Genomic DNA, 23,900 nt, shown 5'->3' with positions numbered 1-23,900 from the left:
AAAAGCAAAAAAAAAAAAAAAAAAAGAGTCGTGTTTCATGTCTGGCTGTACTGCTTCTGCTGTGGTCTGAATTTGATGATGCGTACGTGTTTATCTCTAATTGTAGCTTTCATCCATGTTAGACCTGCAGAAATAGTAAGTGTGGAGGTTTTGCTAGGATGACTATTTTCATATTTGGCAGATGGACCAAAAGCTTTCTTTAGGAGTCTTTGGTAATACTGTTTGCTTGTTGGAGTAAGTCATTGGCTGCGTAAACTTCAGATGGGCCATCTTCGCATTTGACCCACCATTGCTTATGGCATGTCCACAAAAGCGTCAGCAGTTGGATGGTGTATACTTACTACATTTTGAATTTTCAGAATGTTTCACTACATGTACCTTTAAGCATGAATATCTTTATTTTAAAGAAAGAGATGATAATAGTAGCAGTTAGCCATCCTGCCCAGGTTACGAATCACACGGTTAGAATCAAGAGTCGTAGACTAAAAGGAGTTCCTGCTTTGGCACAGGGGGTTAAGCATCTGGTGTTGTTTCTACAGTGACTCAGGTCGCTGCTGAGGTGTGTGTTCAATCCCTAGCCCAGTGCAGTGGGCTAACCTTCAGTCATTGCAGCTCTTGTGGCATAAGCTGTGGCTGCAACTCAGATTTGATCCTGGCCTGGGAACTTCCATATGCCATGGGTGTGTCAAAAAAAAAAAAAAAAAAAAAAAAAAACAAACAAAAAAACACAACTCTTCTGTCTCATAACCTCTGGGTCTTCTAGTTTAGGTTGTTTTCAATAAAATCCTGAGTGCCACTCTTTCAAGATTTTCTCCCAGAAGGGGCACATCTTTTGTCTTCAGGAGTATATCTGGCCTTAAGGAAGCAGTTCCTGCCTGTCAGTTTTCAGCACTTGGTACATTTGTTCTGAGACCCACCACACGGGGCCAGTTTGACATTACACCCAGCAGTGGACTTCTGACAGTCATTATGCCTGTGATCCATTTGGAGGTCTGATTATTCTAGAAGTAATAGGTTCCTTGCTTGGATTGTATAGAAACATTAACTTAAATATACTTGAAAGTAATACTAGTAGATGCTCTTTTTGCAGGTATCATGCACTCATTTAATATTCCCTTCATTGAATTTATTCTAGATTCCTTGACGGAGTAAAATTGTTGTCATCAGTGTTTGAGTCTTTCATATTCCAAAATCTGACAATTTCCACTGATACTCATATATTCTAAACCTTCCTCCTAAGGTTTGGAGTTTTCAGATATTATAATGAATGAAGAATGATCTATTAGCACCGTCTTCGTTTCTATCTGTAGTTCTCTGAAAAGGACCCCATATATACTCACACAGCTGTCAAACTTCTTGATAGGTTGAAGATGCTCATCTTGCTGCATGTGTCTTTATTAGTTGTTTGAAGCATTCAGCAAAAATTTCAGCATCATTATAAGACACGGAGATGGGTATTTGTTAGTTACCGTGATGTTTATTAGTTTATCCATGTAAATCTGAAAACTCTCCTATGATGTTTTGCATGCATGTGGGTGCCTTTCAGGGTATTCATTCCCTCCTTCCAGTTGTGGTGAGTTTGTTTCTTTCTCCAGATCTCAGTGTGGGACTCTCTTTATCCTACTGTTCATGAGAGGAGATGAACGGGAGAGAGAATACACTGCTTTAAGATTAATATAGTTACTGATAATAGTAGCTAATATTATTACAGCCCTGTCCTTCGAAGATTAGTGTTCACTCTTAAGATTCCAGGAACCGGAGAACCTAATTATTTTACAGGGTCTTAGAGTGAGAGTCTCCCTACTGATCAGCTTTAAGGCTCTTCTTTTGTTGTAATTAATGTGACTCATCTTGATATTGCTGGGGTTATTTTAGTGTTGTAGGTGGAATGTTTATAATTAGCACTCTTATAGATTTGAGGTTAGCTAAGAAGAACCTTACATTTCTTTGCTATTATCTAGTATTTCCCTCTTTGTGACTCTTTTTCCATCCCTACACACCTCCTTAGATACATCTTTGATTATTTTCATTAATGGCTGCAGGCAGTTTTTACTAACTGTGTCTGTTTAGTGGACCATGTATACGTGTATTCTCTGGTTAGTAGGAGTTTTAATTCATTTTTCTTATAAATGGATTTTTATACTTTACTAACCTCTTTCGTATTCAAGAAGATATTATGAAGTTAAAGGGAAAACAGAGAAGAATGAATAGACCAAAATGAACTTGAAGATTTTCTTGTCCAACCCCTTTTTTTTTCCAGACAGATTGACTTATATCCTCATTTGTATTTTCCAAAGCTTTCTGGCTTTAAAAAACAATCTGAGAGACGTCAACTTTATAGCTGATATCAACGAACCGTTATGACTCACATTAGTGGATTTTATTTTATATTTGTAAACCAAACACCTCCTACTATACTTGTCTCTTTCTTCCTCTAAACTTAGTAAAGATCAGAAAGCCTGGTTACAATCTTGAGAAAACTGTTTATGGACTTGGAAAAGAATCATTCAGTTATTTCTCAAGGTGCTTTTTCTCAGCAAAAAAAAACGAGTTCTTTATTTTCTACACTGGTCATGTTTTCCAACACTTTTTTTTTTTTTTTTTTTTAAATGGCTGCACCCTCGCCATATGGAATCCCGGGCCAGGGATTGAATCCAAGCTGCAGCTGCAGCAAAACTGGATCCTTGAACCCACTGCGCCAGGCTGGGGGTAGAATCTCAGCCTCTGCAGCCATCTCAGCCACTCTGCAGTCAGATTCTTAACCTAGCTGCCACAGCGGGAACTCCATAGTTTCCAGATGTTTACCTTAGCTGTCAGGTTAAAGGTTACATAAGCTCTTCAGGAGGGGCTAGCACTGATACGGACTCACTAGGAAGGGTTAGGGAACTGTGGTGTATGTATGCTGCAGTAGAAGAGTTATTGGCATGGATGATATGGAACAACAGGTAACCCAGGTAAGGACCTATTTGCTGCCAGTCACACTCTCAGCTCCCAAACGAAATCTATGAGACGTTGGTAGACTTTCCTCTAACCCACTTTATACCTGCCCCTTGCCATTTCCCTACTTGAACCAGCAGACATTGTTGATAATGTCTAATTGTAGAAAGAACATGCCATCACACTTATGACCATCTGATGGGAAGAGTAAGTACTTCCTCTGCTAAGAAATCCAAATCCACCGAAGGTGAATTGCTAGTAGAGGTTATCAGGAGCCTGTGGAGAGGAGAGAGAGGGCTCTCTGGTGTCTTCAGGCTCAATGCAAAAAAGGACAGGATAAAGGAAAGATACCCAGGCACACACAGAAACACGTATCTAACAAAGACTGTTCTGAGCCTTAATGCCATCAAGTCTTGGCAGTTCATGTTTGCTGGAACCTTTTAACAACTCCTGGATCTGTTGCCATCAGCAAAATTCCATCAAGGTGCTTCTCCCAGTGTCCTCCATGCACAGTGGAGTCCGGCGGAGTCCATCCATCCTGTAGTGTTTTCCAAGGAAGAGAGCTGTTTGCCTTGTTTGTTTCACCTGAAGAGAGTCATCTTCCATGAGTGTCCCAGACTCAATCCGAGTTTCCTTAAATTGAGTAGTAACCCATCAATTACATAGCTCAGTTACATGTCTCACTGAGAATTATTGCTTGTGTCAACATCAGAAATGATTTTCATCGCTCTATTTTTATTTCTGCCTAGACCTCAAAAAGAATTAATATTGTTTGGCCTTCCTTCCCACATTTGCTGGGAGGACATTCCTAGCTCTTTTCCTCCTTAATTGTTGCCTTTTTATCTAAGCCTCTTGCCCTCTTCCTCACCGCTCGCTCACCACCACCTGACTTTCTCTAGGCTTGAACAGTCTTTTCCTCTAACATTTACATTTTTTCAATATTCCCATTACACTACACTCAGAATTTAGTAGTATTTGTTGGCCCTCAAATGTAGTCTCTCTATATACTCCTATCAGCTACCTACGTACCTGTGATGAAAATCTATAACCGACCTGATAGTCATCTAGGAAGGATAAACTGCCTTAGGAAATAGCCCAAGTCAGCCCATTTACTTCTGTCCCTGCCTTTCTGTCTCTTGAAATGCTGGCAGGTGTGCAGCTCCAAATTGGATGTTAGACTGTCTCTCTTTATGCTTATTTTCTCCTGAAATGTAAACTAGAGTAGCTCTTTGCCATGTTAGCTGCTCATTGGGGCCGTTTCGCTTTAGTAACTCATTCAGTGGAGAACTGGGTTGGTTTCCTGGCACACAGGAAACAAAGACGAGGCCTGCTTTTTTTGCTCGAATAGTCACATTCCCCACCCCCGCTGTCTTGCTGAGAAACATAGACAACAAATCATTTTCCTTCTCCTATTCCATCATTCTTTAGAGGAATTTTCAACTACTTCAATTCAGTGTAAAAGTCTTCCTGTGAGCAGAATTTTCACTCTGGAATAAAACCATTGGAAATCCCAAATACATGGTTTAATCCCATAATTTATTGAAGCAGTATCAGAGATTTATTATTCAACTTGATCATCGGGATGGCATGTTTCTACATATTTAATTTCTTGTTTCTCTTCTGAGTTGAGAAACTTATTAATCATAAGTCCTGGAAGCATCTTTGCTTATTCATGGTGGTCAGGACACATATTCTTAGATTTCAGTCTACTGAATTCAGTATTCTTACTGATTTTTATTTCAGGAAGCTCAATCTCCAGGGTAAGATCATACCTTATATGAAGTTTTACTGTCACCTCAGTTTCATAAAAGGTAACATGCTTTCTTCACCACCACCATCATCCTACGTACTTTTTTGATTGATAGTCAGCATTTTAGCCCACAAATATTTTATTCTAACCATTTTATTACATATATGTTTAATATGCTTAGAGAAGGGTGGCTTTAACTCTGAAGTAGAAATCTGTTTACCAACACTTAATATTCTTTTTTACCTTCGGTTGTCCACAATTTGGAGCTTTGGAATTCAGAATATGGAAAGTCATTGCAATTAACAGGCATTTCCTATATGACTGCATCTTTATAGTGAAATGATTTTTATTACTATGGCACCCATCGAAGGTCAAGATCATATTCTGCAGCTCTATGAATAGTTTTAAGTGAATGGAACTGGCTCTGAGGCATAGTTTTTTTGGTATATATTTAAGGTGACTATTTCTCCTATGGGATTCCATGGGGTTTTTTTTGTTCTTTTTGTTTTGTCTTTTTGCCTTTTCTAGGGCCGCTCCCGTGGCATATGGAGGTTCCCAGGCTAGGGGTCGAATCCGAACTGTAGCCGCCGGCCTACGCCAGAGCCACAGCAATGCCAGATCCAACCCCCGTCTGCGACCAAACCACAGCTCATGGCAATGCCAGATCCTTAACCCACTGAGCCAGGCCAGGGATCCAACCTGCAACCTCATGGTTCCTAGTCGATTCGTTAACCACTGCTCCGTGACAGGAACTCCTGGGAGTCCATGTTTTTGATCTTTGTTGGTTGACTTTGGAATTGTTCATATGAAGATTGAAATCCAGGGGTTGAGTTCAGGGAAAATATTCCTTTCAGAAACTTCCAGATAAGGAGGACAATTTCAAACACGTGTGCTTATCCTCATACTTTTATGTCTACTTTTGGTCAATCTTCTAATGACTGATAACTAATTAGCATCTATATTGTTGTAATTTGGTCACTGAAAACTTAGGAGTGGCAGCCGGTCATTTCATCAGGTAAATTTAGGAGAGAAATTCGTATTGAAATGATTTTGCATGAATCGATTTGATGATGACTTTATAATTCTTCTTTCTTCCCTCCTGTGGCAGTTTGTCTTAAATTCTCCATCAGGAATGTCTATTATTTATCTTCTTGTTTGATTGCAATGGTCTCGTTTCTAATGAGTAGAAGAATATGCCCACAAATAGATGCTGTATTTTTAAAGTCCCCGTGTTTAATTTGTAGTCCCACCACGTAACCTGATGATCGATATCCAGAAAGACACTGCGGTGGAAGGCGAGGAGATTGAAGTCAACTGCACGGCCATGGCCAGCAAGCCAGCCACGACCATCAGGTGGTTCAAAGGGAACAAGGAGCTCAAAGGTGAGATGCAAATTGCTCGGTACCCAGGTAGCCGGTCCACCCTTGATCCCAGCAGGAGCATATCTTTTCGGAAGTTAAAGACAAATGGAAAACACACCCCTCAACAAAAATACTCATTTAGATACGGTTCATAGTTAATTACTCAATGTGTCTGAAGAAGCGTAATAGCATTCGATTGCTCTCCGTCATCCCCTCATTCTGTCGTCTGAGGGGTCATGGTGCTGTCTGTGGCTAGATGTTTACTCAGAGGCTCGGCAAAATCTAGACCTGAAATGAGAACTCCCTAGACCAGTCAGAACCACTGAGGGGTCCCCTGAGCTCAAGCTGGCCATGTCTGTACCCTTAGTTCCCTTGCGTTTACTCTGTGACCCAGTGTGGGGTCAGGACCCCAAATTCTTGTGTTATACATTGAAAAAAGTGTGTAACAGTCTTGGCCATGGTGAATACCATGTCATTCTCACATCTATTGGTTGTTTTGTGCTGGGAGGAGTAAGAATTTACCTTAACTGTGAACTTGAAGGCACCACCTTTCTTGCGAAATCTATAAATCAGTGACCCATGCCACCAGCCTGTCCTTCTGCAAAGTTTCTGACTTTGTGGTGGCAGCACAGGCCTTTAGCCCTGTTCCCATTGTCTCTCTCTCCGGACCAGGAAATGCAGATTTGATTCCTGTGTCCTCGAGATATCTGACCCCTTAACCTTGGCTGAAGTTACAGCCTCGCCCCTATTTGACCCTTTTTTTTTGGTCCGTGATCCCAAGTTCCTCATGTTATCAGCCTTCGGATTCTTTTCTTTGCAAAAGCTTGCCTTGCAAGTGGTGCCCAGGACAGAGGACTCAGAGGCTGAACTCCTCTGGTCATTTGGCAGAAAGGCTTGCTTTGTGCCTCGGTGTCCTCTAAAATGGGGAGATTTATATTTACACACCTTGTGTGATTCTTCTGGAGATGAAATGAGTGAATATTTGTAAAGCCCAGAGCTTGTTCCTGGCCAAGGTGCTCAGTATGCGCTTGTTAAATAAATAAAGAGTGCCAGGAAGAAAAGAAGTTCTTTTAGAAAGGGGATATAAAAATCTATGTCTAGAACCAGATAAATCTATATATAATGGCTTAAGTTTCAAAAAGCTTGCCCTGTTGTAATCTCCTATTTCCTAGGTATGCTTTTGGGAGGAAGGAGTTTCTCATTTCCCCTCTGCCTTTCTGTCTGAGTGAACTGAGCCATTAAATGTGTACCGATAAGTACAAAACATTAAAAGAAAGTTAATGGTGCACCATGTCCCAGGCAGTGCTGAGTTGGGCAAAGGGGCCTCGTTGGCCTATTCATCGCACCCGGAAGCCTCCGCCCTCCTTTTCTGGATGTTCTTGGACGTGGCTCCCTTCTGGCCTGCAGCCTATATCTTCCTTTTCTCTCCCCACTGCCCCTGCATTTTGTGTGTGTGTGTGCTTTCAAAAGTTTCCGAGTTTAAACATTTCAATTACGATTTCAATTATGTAAATCCATTTAGTTACTCTCCCTCTTAATTGTTGCTGACTGGGGTGGGCAGAGGGGGTTGTTTATATCTTTACTCCTGATTGAATTACTTAAGGGATTTGGATGACGTCCTGGAATTTCTACACCACATGACAGCCTAGTAGATGTGTTAAGTTCAGATGGTTCGGGGGGGCGGGCGAGCCACAGGCTCTTCTCTTTCCTCCTCCCGAATGCCGTGAGCAGTCAGATGTCAAAATGGGTCAACGCTCAGCTGCCTTTTTGTGGGAGGTTTGAAGATAGAAGAAGCATATGCCTATATTTAAATAAAAATAGTATATAATATGTGGAGTTGACTTTGTCTTAAATACTATCCTGTAAGGCTGAAGAGGAGCAAAGGATCATTTTATCAGTTATCTGCCCACAGATTACCCTTCTCCCAAGGGGCTTCCATTATGTTTGCTAAAATAGCAATGTTGGGACAAGGGGAGAAAGGGGAGGATATTACAAAAAAAAAAAAAAAAAAAAAAAAGAGTGAAAACCACTCAGCTCTGGTTTCTTGGCCTCTTCCCTGTCCCTCCAGGCAAGTCGGAGGTGGAGGAGTGGTCAGACATGTACACGGTGACCAGTCAGCTGATGCTGAAGGTGCACAAGGAGGACGATGGCGTCCCAGTGATCTGTCAGGTGGAGCACCCAGCTGTCACCGGAAACCTGCAGACCCAGCGGTATCTGGAAGTACAGTGTGAGTCCCTGTCCTAGTCCATTCAGATGGCTCTGAAAAACTATCTCAGGCCGGTGGCTTATAAACCAAAGAAATGTCATGCTCACGTTCTGGAGGCTGGGAAGTCCAAGGTCCAGGCACTAGCATGGTCATGTTCCAGGGAGACCCCTCTTCCTGGTTCATGGCCGGCGCCTTCTGGCTGTGTCCTCACGTGGTGGCAGGGGCTGCAGATCTCCCTGGAGCCTCTTTCGTGAGGGCACCACCCTCAGGGCCTAATCACCTCCCAAAGGTCCCACCTCCTAACACTATTACATTGGGCATTAGTTCTGGGGGGACACGTAAGTTTTTTGGAGGGTGGGGGATACAAATCCTCAAACCATAGCATCACCCGAGTATTTTATCCTAAGGGTATTGAGTAGCAGTTTTAAAAAAACATGTTAGAAGCCATTTATTGAATACATATGTTTTTATATAATTTAGACAGAATTTTTATCTTGTTGTTTTGGTAAGAAAAATAATCAAAGGATTATTTTACTGAAACACTGCCATATTACGGAGTGCCAGTGAGGATTTTGGAAATACTACATTTAACCCAAATGTAAAACTTTAAAATGATTCCAATCTGCTCTAGTGCATGACTTAATTAATTAAATTTTGTGAATATTGACTGTAATCATTTCTATGCCAACTTCCAAATCTAGGGTAATTCCCACCCCCTGGCTTTATTAACCCCAGCATAAGTGCTGAATTTTTTTTAAAGAAGGTGTTTTATTCCCACCGGACATCAGACATCGGCATTTTATTTTAAATTGCATGTTCTCTTCCATTTTAGCTTAAATTATAGTGATGAGTTTAAAAGTGAAATTCTTTGGGATGATTGCCAGGGTCTCAATGGCTTCATCGTTAAAAGCTGGATCGTGGTGAGTGAGGTGTCTCCTCACTGTGCCCTGTGGACTAAAGATGCTTTTCTCATCTCCCCCTCTGGGCTTTCCTCCTTGTGGAAAAAACATCTGTTTTCTGGACAAAATTAGCCTTGCACCAAGGTTGTGGCTTGAGCAGCTGGCTTCTCACTTTTTAATCAAAGGGCTTGTAACTTGGCTTCTGAAACATTCCAGGTGATATCTGAAGGTGCGTGGTGAAAATGTTAAGAGTTTGGATGGGGGAGTTCCTGTCGTGGCGCAGCGGAAATGAATCCGACTAGGAACCATGAAGTTGAGGGTTCGGTCCCTGGCCTCGCTCAGTGGTTAAAGATCCGGCCTTTCCGTGAGCTGTGGTGTATGTTGCAGACATGGCTCGGATCCCGTGTTGCTATGGCTGTGGTGTAGGCTGGCAGCTGCAGCTCCGATGAGACCCCCAAACCTGGGAACCTCCATATGCTGATGGTGCGGCCCTAAAAAAAGACAAAAAAAAAAAAAAAAAAAAAAGAGTTTGGATGGCAGTGATTGGGCCTCAGATAAAGGACAAGCATTACCCTCTATGCATCCTTATGTTAATTTTCTAGGGCTGCCCGGGGAGATAACTAAAATTTGGCTTAGGAAACAACAAATTCATTCGCTCATGGTTCTGGAGGACAAAAGTCTGAAATCAAGGCATCAGCGGGACCCAACTCCCTCCAGAGGCTCTGGGCAGAGACTCCTCCCCTTGCCTTTTCTGGCTACTGGTGCTCCAGGTGTTCCTTGGCTTGTGGCCACATCACTCCAGTCTCTGTCCCCGTCTTGACCTGGCCTCCTTCTCTTCTCTGTATCTTTTATAAGGACACTTGTCATTGGATGTAGGGCCCACCCAGGTAAACCAGAGTGGTCTCAATCCAGTATCCTTACTTAATTACATCTGTGAAGACCCCTTTTCCAAATAAGACCACAGTCACAGGTTCCAGAGGTGAGGAAGTGGGCAGATACTTGGGGGGGGGGGCACCATTCATCCCCTTTTGATTTTTATCACCTGTTTAAACCACCTGAGCAAAACAGGAGCTAGGGAAATTTATAAAAAGTTGCTTCGACAAGGCCACCCCATTCCAGTGCATTCTGTGAGTTTGGCTCAATTTAACATTACATAATGCAGGTTTTTCTTGCTAATTCATCTCATCTACTTCATTATGTAGCTTCATTATGGGCATCATGCTTATAATTTTCATATCACTAAAACTATTGTGGTGTAATGTCCCTATAATGGGAAAACAGAAATGATCAGATATTATCTAAATTGGCAGATAGTAGATTTCTTGTGACTTTGTTAATATGTAATTCATTTAAGCAAACTTAATATCCATTAACTTTCCTTGTAGGGGCCCATTAGCTTTAATAATACTTTAGCTCCTTTGTGAGACCTGCGTAGCTCTTCGCCCAGTTCCCACCCCTAAACCCTTAGCTTCTCAGAGTTATCTTCGAGGTAGAATATAGCCCCGCCCACCTACAAAATTACACTCACTCCCAAATGCAAAGTATTTCAAGCCCCACACCTCCTACCCCTTGGAAGACTTGCTAATGATCTTTATAAAGCCTTTTCTTTTGAAGACTCAAGTGAGATTTGTCCTTCTCAGAAAAAGAGTAAAACTCCATATCTGAATCCTTTTGACTTCAGTCTTATAGAGGACTGCTAGCTCTTAAGTGCAGGAAAGTGACTTTCATGCCTTCCCCCAATGAAGATGCATCTGTGGATCATTTTTAACTCTAACATGGCACCTTTTCATGGGAGACTCTGTTCTTTTGCCCAGCGTAAGCCACGCAAACATTTCATTCTTGATACTGCATTTCCTGGAATGTATATAAGGAAAAATATCTTTTTGCATAAAAGGTTAAGAATTACAAAGAGTTATATTAATCTGAATGGAATTTGGAATCTGATTTGGCATCTTAAATAAGATGCTGCATGCTTAAGAAAGTCACCTGACGGTCCACTACTCTCCATTCCTAGAGCACTACTGGAAAAGGTGTGGAGTCAGCCAGGAATTCCTTAAGTAGCTTCTTTAGACATGATTAGAATTCTCCACTTCATTACCTACCAGCTTTACTCTCCTGAACGCCAGCAGCTATGGATAACAAAGAGCTTCGTGCTCGGATGCCCAAGGCACTCAGTCATTGGGCGCTACAGCTTTCTCAGAGCTTGGGCAGTGGTGTTGGGGGTTCAACGCCATTCCACCCCTAGGAGCCCTCTCTCTACAGACAAGTAGCACCATGTCTTGACAGCCTTGAGAAAAGAAGAGATACTTGAAGGCATGAGATTCAGCAGCCAGTCTGCATGTGTGGTGAATTATTTTGGATACTCTGAGAAGTGACAGTGGACTTATTTTTTATTTATTTATTTATTTATTTTTTGGTCTTTTTGACTTTTCTAGGGCCGCTCCCACAGCATATGGAGGTTCCCAGGCTAGGGGTCCAGTCGGAGCTGTAGCCACCGGCCTACACCAGAGCCACAGCAACACAGGATCCGAGCCACATCTGCAACCCACACCACAACTCACAGCAACACCGGATCCTTAACCCACCGAGCAAGGCCAGGGATCGAACCCACAACCTCATGGTTCCTAGTCGGATTCGTTAAGCACTGCGCCACAACGGGAACTCCCAACAGTAGACCTTTTTATTTTAATTTTATTTTTATTAAAGTAGAGTTGATTTACTGTGTTGTGTCGATTTCTGCTGTACAGCATAGTGACCCAGTCGTGTGCATCCATTCTTTTCCCCAACCTTTTTCCATCATGTTCTATCCCAAGAGATTGGATATAGTTCTCTGTGATATACGCTAGACCTTTATTTTTTAATTGGCCCAAACCCTGGAGTCAGTAGTTCTTAACCTTTTGGGGGCCATTGACTCCTTTAGCAAGGTCTTTTGTTAGCTCTAGAGCCGGAAAAGATGAACATTCACCACATTTGCTTCCAGTAATACGGAGTCTTTACCACTCACAGTTTTCCTAATTTTAGTTAGTCAAGGGCCACTCCCACATGTGTGACCCAATCTGCAGCCCATCTGTGTTCTCATTTTTCTTTAGGTTCTTTTATTGCTTTAACCTAAGCAACAAACCTGCAAAATTATGGGTTTTTGCTGTCTAATAAACATTAAAATGAATAGGCAACTCTTCTTTTTCAATGTCCTTTCCTCTGCCACCTAAAAAGATGTCTTATACTATCAGTGATAAACATTGGTTTATCACCAGAACATTCTGAGCTGGTCCGTGGACCTCAGATAAAGAATGACTCTCCTCTGGGTAAATGAGACTACCTCGGGGGCAAATCTCATCTGATAGAGCTGGTACTGAGTATACTCACGTAGCTCAGCCCTGGCTCATTTTGCTACATGAAGGTTTATGCAAACCTCTCTCTACCTCACCTATGATAGTCTATTAATCAGAGTAAGGGCAGCATAAAATGGCAGATAATGGATTTGAATCCTGTATAAATTATTTCCTTTTATAAAATAGTATTTTTAAAAGGAAATATAATAATGAAATCTATGTTGTATGCCATTAAATATCCCTATTTTAAAAATGACAGGAGCGGGAGTTCCTGTCGTGGCTCAGTGGTTAACAAACCCAACTAGCATTCATGAGGACACAGGTTCAATCCCTGGCCTCGCTCAGTGGATTAAGGATCCAGTGTTGCCGTGATCACAGATGCGGCTCAGATCTGGCGTGGCTGTGGCTGTGGTGTAGGCTGGCAGCTACAGCTCCAATTCGAACCTCCATATGCCGTGGGTGCAATCCTAAAAAGACAACAACAACAACAACAACAATAATAATAATGATAAATAAAAATGACGGGAGCAAGGAGGCGGGATAAAATGAAGGGAAGGCCCTCCTTAACAGGGAGTGCCACCACACTGCACAGGAGACAAGGCACAAGGCGGGAGCTCCAACTTGGAATCCCTTTTGTCTTGTGGATTTAAGTCCTAATTAACTGAACACAGAATTTTGCGGTGTTTGTTCGTTAGGACACTTATTTGTGGTACCAGGAGAAATTGTTGTGCCCAATTATGTGAAAAATCAGCCAGATGTGTATGCTGTCATACTTGTAATAATCCTTAAGTTTTTGGTGAGTACAGATATTAATTGTGTAGCATGCATTGAAGTGATTAACATCAATGTAATTTATCATCTGGAGATTTCTGAACATAAATAAATGAGTTGTTTTGTTCAGCAAGGTGTTGACCTCTCAGAATTAGTGAATTAAAGCCCCCTCCCCTCCCTTTTTTATTATAAATATGAAAGGCACCACAATCAGCCAAGTGTTCAGTTATTTGATTTTCTGGGGCATTAGCCGCTCTTGTTTGTGACATTTCCCTGTTGGGTGCTCGTTTGCAAGCTCATTAATAAGGTTTTCTCATAGGACCATTGCTGGGAAGGAAGAACATACAGTAGGGCTCTTAGTTTTTCTCCCTTTCATTCTGAGACTCAGCAAGGATACAACAGCAGCAAGCAGTTAAATGTTTAAAACAGAAAAGAATTATGCTCGCAAGCTGGAATTCAAAGCTCTCTTTCCTTAGATGTTAGGCAGGGAGCAGTTTTGCTTTTTAATGTTCGGAGCTAGATGACCCCAAACTCTTTCTGTGCCTTTTTTCCTCGGGAATGTCAGTGTACATAGCTTTGCTCAAATTTACAACATGGTTGATTATAGCAGAATGTGATACAATCGTAGCGCGCTTAGTGGAGCTTCAGATCTGAGCGAACATACTCTTGTCAAATAAAAGCCTGTTTAAAGGAGAACAGTTCACTGTCTGAGCGTTAAAAGAAAACTGTCTAAATAGCATCAAGGTGACAACACATAGCGACATAAGCTGGGAATTCAAAGAAAAGCTGTGACCCTCAGTATGGAATTCAGATTGCTGTGCGAGGGGGGAAGCCTGACTCTGGACCGAGGCGAATTCCAAGCTCTGGAATTACTGCTGCGTGTCTTTTGCTTTGCCCCCACGGTAGCCTGGCTCTTTAAAATGTTTTGCAAAAATGTTCATCTCGTGAAGGTTCTATGTGTGTGTGTGTGTGCATATCTGCAAAAAACATGAAGAGATGAGTTTTGAAAGGGAGAATGAAACAAAGACTCTAAAAATGGGTGTTTGAATGCCTTGCCTGCTCTGATTATCATCTGACAGGTAATCGTGTTCGTGGGCATCATTTTCAAAATGAGTTTTATTGACTCGATGTAGCCAGGTATTTTATAAATCCATATTCCTGTTCATCCAGTGTCCACAGAAGGCTGGATATTTTCCTTTCATTCCCTCAATCGGGGGAAAATTGGGCATCGAGGGGATGATCAAAACCTGCTCTTTGTGCCAAAATAAACGTTTCTCTGGTATTGATGGTGCCCTGCGGTGAAGGAGGGAGAAAAACCTGGAAATTGGAAAATCTTTCCTGTTTGGAGTGGAGGAGAAGACACAGTTTCCAACAGCTCCCATTTCCCACCCTCTCCCGTATCAATTCTGTTCCCAGATCGTATTCTTCAAAGCGTCATAGCTGGCGTTTTCAGATTCGGCCTGTTTCTCTCTCATCTCCGGTCTCTTTTTTTAAAAGAATACGCTCTTCCTCCCACTCTTCCTTTCACTTATTTTTTTTAAGTGATGAATTGAGTTTCAGGGAAGCTATTTCAGTATTTATGATTCTTCCGGAGAAGTAATCAAGGCACGGAGACCCCTTGCTTCACACTGATGTTTTAACCCATCATTGTTTGAGTTAACGGAGTAGAGGCGGCCCAAGTTCCTCATAAATACAAATTCAGGGAGGCACCCTGCCATGCCAAAAGGGGGCAGGAGGCTGAATCATTAGTACTCAAAAGAGAGAGAGTAAGTCTTGGGCCAAAGCCATGGTGAGCAAGACTTGAATGCCATGACTCTTAGGGAAGAAAGCCCTTGCCAGCATCCCTGCCTTCTGAAGGCACAGCCCCTAGAAGGAGCCCTCTTACCGAGCGCTGTCTTCCCACGTCTCACCGTCTGACCTGACGTACTTGGGAAAGGTGTGTCTCTGTGGCTGTGGACATCCACTCCTGTGCAGTGGAACTAGTCTTTTAATGTGCACTCTTAATGGTTTTCAACTCAAGGTCGGATTTTGATTCTGTGGATGGTTCAATGGTTGTAAAGGTAACATCTCAAAAATCTAGAAAGAATGGTCCAAAGGGGGTCGCGGGAGGGTAGGGGAGGGATAAACCAGGACTTTGGGATTAACATGTCATAATATCTATTAAATAGGTGAACGGCAAGGACCTACTGTGTACACAGGGAACTATATTCAGTATCTTATAATAACCTATAATGGAAGAGAATCTAAAAAAATAAATACATGCATGTGTGTGTGTGTGTTAGGTTAGAGTGTACGTATATATAACCGAATCACTTTGCTATCCACTTTATTTTTGTTTATTTTCTTAGGGCCCCAGGTGCAGCATATGGAGGTTCCCAGGCTAACGGTTGAATCGGAGCTGTAGCTGCCAACCTATGCCACAACCACAGCAACGCAGGATCCTTAACCCCCTGAGCGAGGCAAGGAATCAAACCTGCATACTCTTGGATCCTTCTCGGGTTCCTTTCCCCTGAGCCACAACCGGGAGCTCCCTGTTATACACTTTAAACTAACACAACGTTAAAAAGAAACTATGGTTCAATTAAAAAAACAAAAAATAAAAAACAGATGTTTTAAAAAATGTTGAACCACCAAATAAAACTTCCCATACTTAAGGTAATTAACAATAAATACATAAAAGGAATGTTTCAACAATGTTCTTTGTTCTTTATGTTTTCCCTTAGGATACCATCTTAAAATACACTCAAAATGCTACATAAATGTCTAGTGAAATGAAGTATGTAAATCAGAACACCTGGTCTGAACCTTGAACTTGGGGAGCTGGATTGACCATCTAAAAGAAAACTAGAATCATATTTTACAAGAGGGCTTTAAAGTGATTAAACCAGTCCGGTTAGGTGACTCTAATACCTTGGCTTATGTAAGCAGACCGAAGCCTAAACTGAAATCACTGCACTGCAAGACAATGAAGCTTAAGCATAGCTAATAACAAACAGCTAACCACTAAACAGCCTTCCCAAATAAGGCAACTGCTTAAGCTCTAGCCAGTCAAGTAATTCCCTTCCTTTATTTCCATGCCCTTTCTGCAAAGACCTTTCCCCCCAGGGGTTTCAGTTTGGGCCTCCTCTTTCCTATGGAGGTATGCTCAAATATACACACTTGAAAAATTTGAATGTGCCTAGTCTGTCTTATCACAGGGCTGAGGCGGGTTCATGGTTTCCATGCTGTTGTGTTGTTTTTGTTTAATCAGTAGCAGAGCTGGTAGTAGAGGTCCATGCCCTAAGATTTCCCCCCTTTGTCATTCATTCATTCATTCCCTCGGTAAGTACATATCCCACGCCTACTGCATGCTGGGCTCTGGCACTGTTATAGCCAGCAGGGATACCAAAACCAGAAACCTTCCTTCTTACAGAGCGAACGTTCTCGTGCAGAAAATCTTGCTAGGAGGATTTTCTCACCCAGTGTTCACTTTGAGATTGTAAAGATTTCTCGGAGATGTGGAAGAGTTCTGTGTGGGTGAGTGAGCGCCCCCCGTCCCCCAAAGGCACTGGAAACAACTCTCTGCCACAACATCACAGAATAAAATTTGATTCTGTTGGGTAAACAGTAATTTCAGTATCCACAAAACTACTTACAAGTTGCAACAAGAGGAAATTGCATTTTACTGTGTAACGTGGCACGTGCTCTTTGGTCCCGCAACCGTCCCCCCAGGTTTGACTCATCCCACTCATAATAGCTCAGCCTTCCTCAAGAAGTGCGGTTTAAGTGCTCCGATTCATACAACAGATGTAACAGGAGGAGGTCCTTCACCTTGCAAACAAACACAATAAACGGCAGTGAAAATTATTCATGAATGTATTATGACAATGGAAAGCAAACCTTTTGCAAGATGTTCTCTTGAACTCCTCTGAGAGCTCGCTGTGACTCTGTTCTCTCACCAGCCCCAACCATCTCGAGTTACCAGGCACCACCCTCCTTCAAAGCTGCCCTCTCGCGGTGGTTGAGGCAGCCATATTACAGGGGTCGATGCTTCGTTTTGAGCTCATACAGCCCCTAAGACTCACCAGATCGCAGGTTAATCTTCGCATTGTCGAGCTCCTCCAAACTGTAGTAATCCGCCGTGATTGACAAAGGCTCTTTGGTCAGTGCTTCCCCACCTGAATGCACCTGAATGCATAGGCACTGACCCAAACCAGCCTCCCAGCCATTCCGATCCACCTGGGCCCACGATGCCCTGGAGTTCTCCCTGGTGGGCCTGAAACAAGGAGCACGCGGTCCCCAGGCAATCCAGTCTCACCCTCACTGGTGTTTCAGGATGTTGGTGAAATTTAAGTCAGGGACTCCACGAGCCTATATCCCAGATGCACTGGCAGAAGCAGATTGGCACTCAGGTCCCTGGCTGATCGCAGTCAGCGTGTCAAGAAAATTGACAGGCCCTGACTTAGAAATTCTCAGGAAAGGAAAGTGTTAGGAAGTCCAGGGCTGAGAGGTCTCCTCCTACCAGTGTCGGGGTGCCTTCCTTCTCACCTCAGCTCATGGGAAGGAGGATATCCCAGGCAAAAGCAGAAGGCAGTGTAGCCCCCCCCGCTTTTTTTTGCTTTTTAGGGCCACACCCACGGCACATGGAGGTTCCCAGGCTAGGGGTCCAATCGGAGCTACAGCCACAGCTGCCGGCCTACACCAGAGCCACAACAATGCCACATCCGAGCCTCGTCTGCAGCCTATACCAGAGCTCACGGCAACACCGGATCCTTAACCCACGGAGCAAGGCCAGAGATTGAACCCACAACCTCATGGTTCCCAGTCGGATTCATTTCCACTGCACCACGACAGGAACTCCAGTGTAACTTTTTTAAAATAAGAACATTTTAAAGACCTGGTACGTTTGTGTGGTAATCTAGAGCAAAGGCGACTGTGACTTTTCATTTACATAGGGGTGAAATGCAGGTTCCAGAGTCTTGAGTTTCATCTTCTGAAAAAGAGCATAGAATGTGGTGCAAGGTCAGACTGGCATGAAATCAATTGTAATCTGCCAGCAAGCCATTCTAACCTCTTTAAGAGTTTCTTTATATATATATTTTCCCCTTTATAGAGAGAGCAAAGTCCATTTAAAGAAAGTCTCGTCAAATCAGAATGCCTTTCTAATATTATTTTTTTAATTGGTTGCTAGTAGTGTGGCCTCAAGCCTCCTGGTATTTAACCCTCTGTGTGACTTTGACTAATGGATAGGTTTTGCCTGCTAGAGCAGTCTAACTAAATGTCTTTTACGGGTTTTTTTTTTTTATTTTAAATTACAGGGTATGATGAAAACCTCAGATCCCTCGATCTAATTGACTGGCTGTGGGTGACGCCATCTCTGTAACTCTAATGTTCCAGGAGTGCACAGACCTAACTATTTTTCTTATTTTTATGTAGCAGTTCCATTTTATAATGACATTAAGCCATTCTGAGCGATGCATTTCTGGACAGTTATTGCACTTGGGTAGAACGTGTCATCTGGCTTTTAGCCTGGTGCCTTCCGACACCAACCCAGGCGTAAAACGATCACCCAGAAAATGGACTGGGTCTTACTTACCTCATTACTTAAAAATAAATCTTGGTGTCTGGTTGTGTTTCAGAAAAGATTTGGTGGGTTATAACATTTGATTTATGAACATAATTAAAATATAAATGATGAGCTCTGGGCTATTCACTCAGCCATCTGGATTGTTCAGTATTTTGACATCCCACATTGTAGTCTGGATTGTCCTGGGAAAACTGAACATCCCTGGGTTCTAGAGGTGCCAGTGGAGTCCCAGGGTTTCCATGTCATCTGTTGAGAAGACTCAAGTTCTTCTTCCAGGGCAAAGGAGGCGAGATTGAATTGGTGTTTTAAGTTTTCTTCACCAAGAGATGGATCTTGGCACATAGACCTTCTATTTGGCTTCCTAGGCTGGGCGGGACGATGGCTCAGCTGCCCATGGGTGAATAATATGCCTATAAATACTGCATGTGTCAACAGAGGAGGACGTTTTTCTGTATAATACAAGCAAGATTAATGTTTACCTTCCCAGCCAGCTATTAAGGTAACTGTGGCAGCTGTACCTATAAGTGGATGGTAGCTGGTTCTCCAGAAACCTAGAGAGTAAATTGGGAAAATCAGTTATCAAAATTGAAGGTGGATTTCCTAGGGCTTAGTGTATGATTTTTTAACGTAAATCCCAGGTATAGCTTGTTCTTCCTAATTTATGTGAGTAATAGACAACTGGTAAATAGCCATTAGGAACATAAAAAGCATTTAACTACAACAAACTCAGTGGTACTGAAAAGGCAGTGTGGATAGATTCTCATGTTGTATTATTCATGGAAGTTGAGCATGTAAAAACCCTTAGTGCACTATGCTAAAAAATATACTCTCTGTGTTGACTTGTAAATTGCACAAAGGCCAACAACAACAAAAAAAAACCTTCCACGTCAGCCAGCAAGCATTCTGCTTCTCCTTAATTAATGGGCTGAAGTCAGCAGTGCATGGAAAATGTAGACCTCGCGTGGATCAGAGATTAACCTGTAAGCAAATGTTACATTTCAGCCTAAATTTGGGAGCTTTAAATTTAGCCTGGCCCGGAATGGTTCCTGGGTAAGGATGGCAGAGATTCCCTAACCGGGAACTGCATAAGTTCTGCTGTTTCTCAGTAAGAACTGAAAGGGAGCTGGCGTTTAGTTGTCTGAGTGTTCAGTGGCATAATCTCCTCCCGTTATGTACTTACTTTGTATCTTATAGGTTGTTTTTTTTTAATAAGCTTATAGCAACTAGCTCTGTGGACCCTTGTGTTATGCCACCACCAAAATCAAAAGAACCGTATGTCACCCAGTGGTTGTATTTCGCCTGGGAGATCATCCGGACCTCGCAAAGGAGGGTGTCCGGGGTCTCTTGCTCTGCAACCAGTGCTTATTCAGGATCGTCCTATTTATCCTTTAGGAGTGTTTCTGCCTTTCCCATCGCAGGATCTGGAGACCTCTGTGCCATTTTGCTCTTAAACATTTCTGTTGCCATCGAGTCCCAGAGTAGAATGGGGTTCCTTGCAGGGGTCAGCTGGAGTTTTCGCGCCCGTTAACGTATGTTCTCTGGGAAGTGACTTAGCTCTTCAGAAAGCATTACCAATTCAGTGTGCGGTGCTCACTGAGGTATAAGAAGCCTCTCTTAAAAGGTTTTGAATGCCACGTGGTTTTTCAGAGACCTAAGAGAAAGAGCCAGTGCTCGGAACAGGACTATAAAAATACATCCGGAAAGCAGCCTTCCCTGGAGAGGACCCCGTGCGGCGTGTTTGGCTGTGTCCAGGTTGAGACTGTTGAGCTCTGCCACATTTCTCTCTGCTCCCTGATTCCATAGGGTGAATGTTAATGAGCGAACCGCTGCTTGTTAAAGGCCAAAGGGCTGTTGTTTGGGTGGTGTGATTGTCCGAGAAAGTAAAGTTATGGAAATTGTTTTGACCTTTCAGCCATCTGGTGTCCTGCCCTCTCACACTCGTTACCCCTCTGGTGCATTCCCTAAAATATACATTTACAAAGTCACAGAATTAAATGAGAAAACTGATTTAAGGATTAATAGCTTGTTATTTCCCCATAGGGGGAAAAACAAAATCTCCCAATTCCATGCAGGTTTTATTTGCAAATGTATTGGCGTGTGTATATGTCTAAGTTAATTCCAACCCCTCCCCTCTTCCCTTCCTATTTTCTGTACCTCCTAGCGATCATCTGTCATTCCCATGCCCGCACATACACAATTTTTAAATAAGAATACCTACATCACCAAAGTATTCACTTCCACTTAGGAATACATCACTTAGGAATACCTAAGTACTTCACCGCATTAGGAAGCTATACTTGGTCTATTTGGTTTTAATTATGGATTGCCTTTGGGAAATGTGATTTTGAATCAGAAATCCCTCACAATGTACATTTCAAGGATCTGTCTTGCCTTATGTTATCTCTGTGACCTTGGACGACCTACATCATTCTCTGGGTACCAATGTTCTCATCCCTAAAGCTACACTTTCTCCACCACCAATGATGGTTCTGACGATTGTAGGCTCTCAGTAAAGGTCCGTTTCCTTCCTCCTGATACGTCGACATTGAGATGTCTTAGAGGTTCCTTAGGAGCCGCCAAACCTCCTGGCTCTTTATTCTTAGAGCCATTTGAGTGGAATGCAATTTTGCCTTTTCCATTTGAAAACAAGAGCATGGAAGAGGCAAACTTATTAATATGCAGTGTCACAACATATTGTCACCTAGTAATATATGATCTATGATAAAATGTATCAATTCTGAGCACCACAAATATCTGTGGCTTCACCTCAGCATGAAGGCAAATGAGTTTCCTTTAGCTCGAGTGAGTCTAGAGATAAACTTCAATGTAACAAAATGTATTTCACGGGAAATGCTTGATGTCGCTCAGTTGGCTTATGAATCTCTTATCTATTTGTGGTTCACTCCTTAGAGTTATTAGTCAATTTAATTTGAGCAAATGCCAGGATTACTAACTAATTAGAAGGATGTTACTGAAGGCATCAGGGTGGGGAGAGTGTGAGTGCTGGCAGTGTGGGGTTTGTGACAGCATGCAAGTCTGCTTCTGTCTGATGATATCATTTGCTAAACATTATACTTTGTGTTGTTGTCACACAGATAAGCCTCAAGTGCATATTCAGATGACTTACCCTCTACAAGGCCTAACCCGGGAAGGGGACGCGCTTGAGTTAACATGTGAAGCCATCGGGAAGCCCCAGTAAGTTCTGAAGGCCAAGTTGGCAGTGGGTCATGAGCAGTAAATGTCATAACAGAGAGATGTGCATTCACAACTCACTGGCCGGTCACCTGTCTCCTGCTGTAAAGGATGGAAAGAGGTTTTTTTTTTGTTTGTTTGTTTGTTTGTTTTTTGTTCTTTTGCAGGAAACAATATTCAGTGAAAAGGGGAATAAATATCTGTGGTTCTTAATGGTGAAGATTGGGAGAAAAATGAAATGCCAGCTGAGATTGAAATCTCAGTTAATTCCATTTTATTATCATCAGCGTGATTGTCAGAACTATTTTCTCTCACCCACACAAAATAATCCTAATAACTTTTTCTTGTACCCACAATCTAATGCTATATCTCCTACCTTCTGTGTTAATGTCTAAGCTGCTGGGATGATCGTTTTCAGACTTAAATTAAGCTGCTGTGTTTGGGGCAAACTGTAGGCAAATGAATTTGCCTTACCTTTCATTTTGCTTCTTCCCTCAAGGAAAAGTGACCTCTAGAAACATTAAATATTTCTGTTAGTAAAGAATGGTTCAGGAATTTTTCTCAAGGTATATATATATATATATATATATATATATATATATATATTTCAAGGAATTGGATTTTTATATATATAAAACTCAAGGAGTATGTATATAATACACATTATATATATTATATATGTATATAACTGCATAAGGAAAAAGAACTTACACTTATAATAAGTGTAATTATACACTTACACTTATTATACTTATTAATTACACTTATAATTACACTTATTAATATACTTACACTTATATTTATTAATATACACTTACAAGTACACTTATTAATTGTATATAATTATATATATATATATAAAATTCAAGGAATTGAGGGGTTTTTTTTGGTTTGTTACTTTTTTGTCTTTTTTGTCTTTTTAGGGCCGTGCCCATGGCATATGGAGGTTCCCAGGCTAGGGGTCCAATCAGAGCTATAGCTGATGGCCTACACCACAGACACAGCAATGTGGGATCCAATTTGCGTCTGTGACCTACACCACAGCTCACAGCAATGCCGGATCCATAACCCACTGAGCAAGGCCAGGGATTGAACCCGCAATCTCTTGGTTTCTAGTCGGGTTTGTTAACCACTGAGCCACTACGGGAACTCCAAGGAATTGAGTTTTATATATATAAAAAACTCAAGGAGTATGTCTATAATACATATTATATATATTTTATGTGTATATAACTGCATAAGGAAAAAGAACTAATTTACACTCTTATTTTATGGAAAAGTATAAAAAAGCTACTGCGCTTGTCCCTGCTAAATGAACAAAAGTGAATTAGAGAAACTACATATATTATCACTAATACAGCAAAAGCCATGTTGGTGGTAACACTTTAGCTCTTATTCAGTTTAGTTCAGGGAGGAAGAGGGAATCCTTTCATCTTTCTAATAGAGCAAAGAAGATTGCTTTTCAGTGTTATCGAGGGAAAACACAACCCGTGAACTTCTCATGTGGAACCACCGGTCAGCCTGGGACGGGGGAACCCTCAGGCCTCCCCAGCAAAAAATAGCATTGAGCTCCCTCTGCTGTCCCTGTGCTGTGATGTTTTTTTCTCCCCCTCTCAGAGTGTTGCTAACCAGCATCTTTATCACTGTTTTCACACAAGGATCTCAGAGCATCTGCACAAAGCTTCCCCAAAGTCTTTGGGAAGCATTCTCCCCATTACAGCTAAGCGATGACCTAGGACAGAAGAGAGAGCCAGAAGCAGCTCTTTCCACATCAGCCGTCCCTATTTCGTGCGTGCTTCTCCAGGAGCGAACACTTGCTTCTGTCTGTACTAACCATTTGAAGCTGTAAAAATGACCTTCAGGGAGGAGGCGGGGGTCTTGCTTTT

At 42.1% G+C, this 23,900-nt stretch overlaps 1 protein-coding gene across 1 annotated transcript in view; it reads left to right on the top strand.

Moving 5' to 3' along the window:
* Positions 1-23,900, top strand: part of CADM1 (cell adhesion molecule 1) — a 340,448-nt gene that overhangs the window by 274,484 nt on the left and 42,064 nt on the right. The window contains 3 exon segments of the mRNA XM_021062873.1: positions 5,932-6,069; positions 8,117-8,275; positions 21,918-22,017. Of these exon segments, the coding sequence (XP_020918532.1) occupies positions 5,932-6,069; positions 8,117-8,275; positions 21,918-22,017 (397 nt within the window).

Source organism: Sus scrofa, chromosome 9, assembly GCF_000003025.6.
Source record: "Sus scrofa isolate TJ Tabasco breed Duroc chromosome 9, Sscrofa11.1, whole genome shotgun sequence".
Taxonomy (NCBI): domain Eukaryota; kingdom Metazoa; phylum Chordata; class Mammalia; order Artiodactyla; family Suidae; genus Sus; species Sus scrofa.
The sequence above is the reverse complement of the archived record's forward strand: the minus strand, read 5'-3'. Positions and strand labels throughout refer to the sequence as shown.